The 7,845-nt window shown below is 35.4% G+C and overlaps 1 protein-coding gene across 2 annotated transcripts; it reads right to left on the bottom strand.

Moving 5' to 3' along the window:
- Nucleotides 1-2,147: 2,147 nt before the first annotated feature.
- Nucleotides 2,148-7,275, bottom strand: LOC104228818 (protein WVD2-like 3). Of its 2 annotated transcripts, none has more exons than XM_009781363.2 (7): nt 7,054-7,275; nt 3,884-4,444; nt 3,655-3,743; nt 3,456-3,543; nt 3,175-3,246; nt 2,911-3,021; nt 2,148-2,686 (listed from the first exon to the last, which is right to left on the bottom strand). In XM_009781363.2, exons 1-7 carry the CDS (start codon nt 7,258-7,260, stop codon nt 2,393-2,395), a joined length of 1,422 nt encoding a protein of 473 aa, XP_009779665.1. In that variant the 5' UTR covers nt 7,261-7,275; the 3' UTR covers nt 2,148-2,392. The 2 variants fall into 2 exon arrangements, with proteins under 2 accessions (XP_009779665.1, XP_009779666.1); XM_009781364.2 differs by having other exon boundaries at nt 7,131-7,238.
- Between the last annotated feature and the right edge of the window lie 570 nt (nt 7,276-7,845).

Consider the following 7,845-nt stretch of genomic DNA (forward strand, 5'->3'; position numbering starts at 1 on the left):
TGGCAGGACCACAAAGGTCTATCATATGAAGTCTTACTCTACATTTCTGCAAGAGACTGTTTTCATGGCTCGAATCGTCATCTCCTAATCACATGACAACAATTTTACCAATTACGCTAATGCCTTCCTCATTTAAGTTATTGTCTGAATTATTAACCTGTACATATTAATAATTTTTTTAAGATAAATGCAAGATTTGAACCAAAATTATGAGTTCGGCCGAACCTGTAAGCTAAACTCTATTTCCACTCCTCAGGCACTTATCCCACCCCTACCCCTACCTTGATCCCATTGATACGTCACCCAAACAAGGTTCATGAAATAAAGGGTAAAAAATGTGGTCCATAATAGAATGTATAGGGACAGTAATATTGACTATAAGATTGACATTAAACAGTAATTTTCTAATCATTTTCCAAGTCATGCTTTTCTTTTAGAAACTTATTGAACGATCACTTCACAAAAAATAATCACATGACTTGAGTGCTAAGCTCCAAACTTGGCTGCTAATTAAGAGAAATCAATCGTAGCTAGTAAATAGACAATTTGACAGCTTTGATTGGAGCTACACCTAGCATGAAGCAATAATTCTTTTTTCCGTGGTTGGTAATTGTTTAGGCCGCACGATTCAGGGAATGAACATTTATCTCCTTGTATGATTTTGTGTAATTTTTATCTCATTAAATAAATTTTGAATTTAAGTGAGATCTAATATCTATTTTATTAATATGATATCAATAGTATTTTCGCATCATGAGCTAACTTTTCGCATTTTGAATTAAATTTAAAGTCTGTTTTCAAGACATGATAAGATTATCCGATGTTGGATCCTCGTATTATATTGCTCATGCAACATATGTCTAATTGTGGGTGTGCATGTTAGACATCCCACATTGTGTCTTTTTTTGGTCTCCCATTTATGTTCGATACTCGTATTAGGGCCCGATTAAATTCGGAATTGTGACATAAAATCCCACATTGGGAGAAAAAACGTTTTCCAACAAAGGCGACTCGATACGAGACTCGAACCCAAAACCCTAATTAAAGATGAAGTACTTATCATCTACCACAACCCTGCTTGTTCATTACGGTGAGTCATCCTATACATGGTATGACAAACAAGCGAGGGGCAAAAACTCTAGCAAAGAATGGTAACAACATACATCTCTACCTATCACAATGATTAATTAACTGGGAAAAAATGCACAACTAGATAATTAAAAAAAATAGAAATACTCTAGTTTAATTGTTAAGCATTGACCTTAATACTGAGTTTAAGACTTTTAGCACCATATCCTAAACCAGGAGGCTCTCGAGCATATGAAAACTCAGGAGTTGACACTCTAAAGTTAGAGCAGGTGTACCAATTTGACAAACCAATAATGAATGATTAGAAATTTTCAGATTACACCCTGTTAGAATGGATTCTACATTCAACTCAAAGACATTAAGTAACATAGTTTAGAGCCAATTGAAGAACACAAATCCATATATTTATGTTTAGAGTCAACTTGGCAAATCCAATAGACTAAGATTAAAAGTGACAATAAATTCAAGATGTCAAAAGCAAACATAACTAAAAGTTTGTCTTTTTGACTTGTGCTTTTGCTTCCACATACATATATTTCTAATTGAAAAGTCATCTTTGTGCAGATTATCAAAAGGAACACTTCAACAGAATGTGCTTTATGCTATATTTGCATCTTTCATTTTTCTTTACAAATTTTTCATAATTACTCTTTACCTGATTGATAAAAACAACAGTCATGTACCACTAAAGAACATCTTAAAGCTTGCCTCTTACTTTGTACACCCATTCCATCCCCGTCGAACAAGCCTAGCTAGACTTTATATTTTGATTTATAACAGTATTTCCTCGCTAGCTTGTGCTTGCTTTGACTATTCCACCGTATACCTACTATATCTCACCAGCACATGTACTGAGTAACTCTGTCCTCAAAACTTAAACAGACGAGAAGAGAACACTGATCATCTATCGTTATTTGTCTCTTTTGGAACTTAAACCTTGATCTCTCATAGTTTTCATCCCACTTCATTGACCACTAGTCCACACTGAAGTGATATATAGATTGTACCAGGATCTCTAAGGCAGAACATTGACAGACATGCTACTATTCAAATTGCAATTTACAAGGACAAAGTGGTCATGATAGCCAGTTTCTTCAAAGATAAATTACACGAAAATGAGTCACTTTACACAAGTATGGAAATAACTTACAGAAATTTACACTTCATAAATAAACGCCACACAGATCACTGCAAAAAAGCTTTTGCAGTTTAAATAGCAGTCAAATGCACAACCCTTAACAGCAGTAACAAGAAGCAAAAGAAAAGTTCCTCCTCTTATTAAATTAGAAGACTCACAAAAGGCTCAAGAATGAACAGTAATGTCCACATTCATTTCGTCATGTATCTTTGTCATATATGATTCATTTATCTCCTCTGCATGTTTGGCCTCGTGGTTAAATTTGTACACGGCAGTACTGTTCTGAATATTTATACGATCTTTCCTATTTCTGGAATCAAAGGCAGCATTTTCGTTGTAAACTTCAAGACTATGGCGAGTTCCTCGATCATAAGCTCCTATCCCTTTGTCTAAACAAACTGAGTCACTGCAGCTCTTCCTTCTGCCCAACTTCGGTGATTTCGCACGTGTTGGCGGTGCCTGCATTACAGAGCACTAAGAAATTAGAATTATAAGGTGGTTATTTTCCATAGACAGCTAAGAATATCAACATTTGAGCGAGCAACCTTATCTGCACTGTCACACACTCGTAAGGCCACTTACAACAACAGAAACGTTACACCATAGATCAAACTTTTGGTGAACACTACAGCTAAAAACTACATATAATGTAAGCCATGATACCAGTGACGTTACTGCATTACCTTCTTCAATTCAGTCTTTGGTGGAGGTCCCTCATGGTAGAAGCTTGGCATTGGGCTTGCCTTAAACATCAAACTTTTCCTCAGTTGCTTAATAGCTGCTTCTCTCTCTTCCTAATTATTGAAGGTAAGAGGAAACAAAAGAAAAGAAATGTCATATTTGAAGTTGATTGTTAAGATATTCATTTACTCGGTTTTTGGTAGGATAATGCTCTTTTGTTTGTATTCCACATAACAAGTGATAGTGGTAGCAGCGATAAGATGCACCTTCGTCCTTGCCTCCCATTGAATTTTTTGGGCCTCCATAGCTTGATGTTTCTCCTCTAATTTTGAGTAGAACTGCAAAGAGAAAATCAATATAAGAACTAACCAAGATTTAAACATTTTACTTTTAAGAAAAAAATGAAAATTCCTTTCTCATTGTAGTTCTTGTTGTCATTTAAAAGGGGCTAAGTGAGAGGAACAACATTGTAGAAAGTAGAAATCTGAAACACGATAAAACATAGAACTAAATGAGCAGTTCTGCAATTCAGTAAATCAACAGCTACCTCTTTCCTTTTCTCTGCACGTTCAGATAATCGGAATATAGGGGCTGACGTGGCAGTGGCCCTGGATTTTCTTGATGGTAGCATAGCACTTCTCATTGTGGATAAGTTATCAAATAGCAAAGCAGCATCATAAGACAAGGGAACATATTAGAAATAGCGCAAACCTTATTAACTTAAATCAGGTGGAGAAAGTGGATACCAAGAAGTAAGTGAGCATGAGTCTTCTTCATCAGAATGCTTCTTGTTATCAGGTTGTAGCGGCTTCCTAGTTGCAACTGGTGAGGACACCTGGACGGAAATACAATAGTCACGAAATCAGTTACTAACAGGCAGTTAGATCCATAGACTAATAGTGTAATCGTTAAGCATTAACATTTCTGAAACAGTAACAAATTTAGGAGGAAGCTCTCTCATCATAGGAAGCTAACCTGGTTTTGTTTCGTACTTGGGACTCGCGAATTATTGGCTTCAGGTGACTTATGCACAAAACTAACATTGTCTAGATCATTCCCAACAAGACGAGTTCCTTGGGACGCACGCTTCTCAGTTGCCAAAGCAAATGGCTGAGGAACTGTACACTTTGTTTTGCAGTTTCCAGCAGTAGATTTGACTGCCGATTTCACTGAGGCTCTTGACCTCTTATTATCATCTTTTAATTTTGGGACTTCAGATTTGTGCTCCTTTGTAGGCAATTCAATCTCACATTTTGAGCTACGTGTATATTGCTCCTTGGTACTTTCAACTTCACAAAGTTTGGATATCTCAACTGATACTTCAGCTGTGCATTCTTTCACTTCATACTCCTTTGTTTCAACACTCTCATTCAGGGTATCAGTTTCATGCTCCCCTATAATAAGCTTCGGTGACTGAACATCTTGATTACCGTCAATTATGTAACTTGAATCTGGAGACGCACCATCACAGTAACTTACACTACCATTTTGCTCCTTGTCCATACAGATATCAGTAACTTCCAGCTCCATCAATCTCTGAGATTAAGCAAAATAAATAAGAAAGCATTGAATAAACTACGGGCTTCAAACATGGAAATATATCTATTTGATCCACCACATATTATTGATCATGTAATTTAGTTATTTGTCTACCAAGAAAATTTGCTTCCTCCTATACGTTTATGCTAAAAAATAAAATCTTGATCTATCTAATGTTTAAATCAATTTATGCACACTGATTACTGAATAAGCAAGTGCATGCACTAAACTGAAATTGGTCCTTTAGAAAATAACAATAGGAAACAGAGATCTAGCAAAGCACACTTTGAACTTTGCAGTTGGAGGCTTGAAGCTACATTTATCTTAGTTTGAACTTTGAAGCCACTAAATTGTGCACATACTGAATTTAAGATACCCATATAACAAACACATAAGGCTTGCCGTCATAATTACCGATGGACGAAATCAAAAAGAAAAACCTCTGATGTACTTTATGTAATATTTGAACATTAATGTCCTTCCATCTGTATATTTTATAGTCAGGATAAAGACATTTCATCAAAATAAACCGAATTTCTCTAAGGACTATGTTATCCGTTGTTAAACTTGCTCAAGTCTTTAAATGAGGGAACATCCCAACCCCAAAATTACAGAATCTGAGCATTGAGCTGCTTTGGAGTCTGAGAATCACCTCACAATAGCCAAATTAACCAGTCACAATCTCACAAAAGATTAGTCAACATCTCGTCTATGTCATTGTGTGTTTGACACCAAATGATTTAATGTAGAGTTTTTTAACGAACATAGGGTGGTAATAATAGAGCCTTTGCAACAGCAAAATAAAGATGGAGACTACAGTTTTAGGCAATATGAAAAGGTAATCCCGCAATCATGAAAAGGGAAAAGAGGCAAAATCTTTTTGTTCCTCAACAATTAAATAAGCAAAAGGAACATAAAGATACCAGTACTAGTACTATAGCTCAAGAAAGGAAGGTCGATACCTCAAATGATAACACCAGAACCTTTTCCTCACACTAAGTTATCAAATCCATTTACATTTATGAATATCTACCTCAACTTATACGCAGAAAGCATCCATATATACCTATATATGCAAATAAGTACCCACGGACTCCTATACAGTAAGCAGGAAATCCAAGAATTCCAACGAGTCAACAGTTTGTGTCTGAACTTTATGGGATAGAGTTCGAAAATCTAGCACAGCTCATTTGATTTACTGAATTTGAAATCCTTCATAACTTATTTAGTGCATACACATATACAGGGTCTGAACTAAAGCTACTAGGTTTGGATGAACCTAATATATCTACACTACATCTGCCCCTGTTTGTTAAGGAGGTTCTAGATAATAGTGATTGGAGGAAAGATGGAATCTTTTACATGTATTTCAATTGAAACAAGTACCTATTTCGAAAGTTGGAAAAAACCAGAAGCCCTTACAACAAGCGATATACATAAGGGATACAAGAACAAGAGCAACCATAATTTTCTTTTGAACATCAAGATTAAATAAATGATGCTAGCGGAGCTAACTTTTATCTTATAAATGCTAACTAATTACTCCCAGTGTCCCAAGATATTTCTCATATTTCACTTCCCAGAAGTCACACTTAGTAAGTTCACTAATATTTTCAAATGTGCTTTTTGCCACTTTGATACTAGATTATAGCTTCATTTTAGCTCAAAATTTTGATTGAGTTTATCTTCACTAAAAAAAAAAAAAAAAAGTAGAAGAAAAATGCCAAACTTGGGACCAAGGGAGTACCAGCTAGAGCAGCCTAGTGCACTAAGCTCCAGCTGTGCGCGAGGAAGGGCCGGACCACAAGGATCTATTATATGCAGCCTTACCCTGTTTCCACGGTTCGAACTCGTGACCTCCTGGTCACATGGTAGCAACTTTACCAGTTACACCAAGACTCCCATTCGAGGAGTACCAGCTAAAACATAGAAAAAACAAAATTACATGTATTGGTGTCATGTAAAACAAAACATTGTAAATTATCAGGAACCCCGTATCAGAATTTCACCTCTAAGTCAACCTCTAAACTCTGAATAATCCTATCTAATCAATGGAAAAAGTTATTCCAAGACTCCAGAACTTCATTTGATTCTCCAACTGAAATCTGGAGTCAGCTGAAAAATCACAATTATACCACATAACCCATTTCAAGACTCCACATTCCTTAGCTCCTTCCAAATACTTACACCTACCAAAACTATAGCTAAATCCTCGGTAAAGGCAGCCCGGTACACTAAGCTCCCAAACTCCAGCTATGTGCCCGGAAAGGCCGAACCATAAAGGTCCATTTTACGCAGCCTTAACTTACACAGTTCTACAATTGGCAGTTTCCACGGCTCAAACCCCTCCGGTTCACATAGAGAGACAACTTTACTAGTGACGTCAAAGCTACCCTCAATAAAACCTCAGTATTTATACTCAAAAGGACACATCCTTTAAAACCACATTTGCTTAAAGAAACACTGTTGAGACCCTATGTGGATCTCATCCCAGAATTTACATTGCATTAAAACCAAAAATTCCCAATGCAAGTACCAATAACAACGAACTAAATGAACTCACAATAAATTTAAATTTTGGAGGAAAAAAAGGAAGAAAGATTTACCAAAAATGTATCAAAAAGAACAAGAACATTAAACCCAGAAGAGAGATGTGAAATGTTTGAATTTTCTTGTAACTGACCTTTAGAAAAGATGTAGTACTTAATTTGTTTTTTTGGGTTTGGGTTTAGTTTGTTTGTGTGAGTTTGCGCCTTTATCCAGCGGTTCAGGGAGCGGTGTGTCACTATATGTAGATCGTCCCTGTTACTCATGTATTTATATGTCTCTGCTTCTCAACTTTCAACTCCAAATAATTTAATGGAAAAGAGAAAAAAAGGAAAAAGGAAACAAGAATAGATAAAATAATACTACTAGTAATAATAATGATAATAAGACCAAAAAAAAAAAAAAAGAGGATTTCAAGTATCAATAAGAAAAAAGAAAAATAGTAAACTCCAGAAATAGTAAAAAATGTACAAACTACATATTTAATAGTTGCACTAAACTCCAGAAATAAACAAAAAATAGTTGAAACTGCAAAGCTACATCACCAAACGTGAGCTCATGTTAAATTCCTTTTATTTTCAAACTTTCGTTGAATTTAATCAAAGGCTTGTTTAATATTTGATGAAGATCAAAAGTGCTATTTTTCACTAACTTATTAAATTAAAACTGCTTTAAAATATATTTAAGGGATAATTTTTGTCATTTTTCACTTAGGTGCATGCATTCATAGGTTGACGATGTGAAAAGTGGAAAAAGAAAAGAAAGAAATATGAAGACCATAATAAGGTAATAATGGCTAAGAGGCCAATGAAAATTGTCTTAACTCAAAGAGAGCTCAGGATTTCAAGTTT

This window comes from Nicotiana sylvestris, chromosome 1 (genome assembly GCF_000393655.2).
Source record: "Nicotiana sylvestris chromosome 1, ASM39365v2, whole genome shotgun sequence".
Lineage (NCBI taxonomy): Eukaryota > Viridiplantae > Streptophyta > Magnoliopsida > Solanales > Solanaceae > Nicotiana > Nicotiana sylvestris.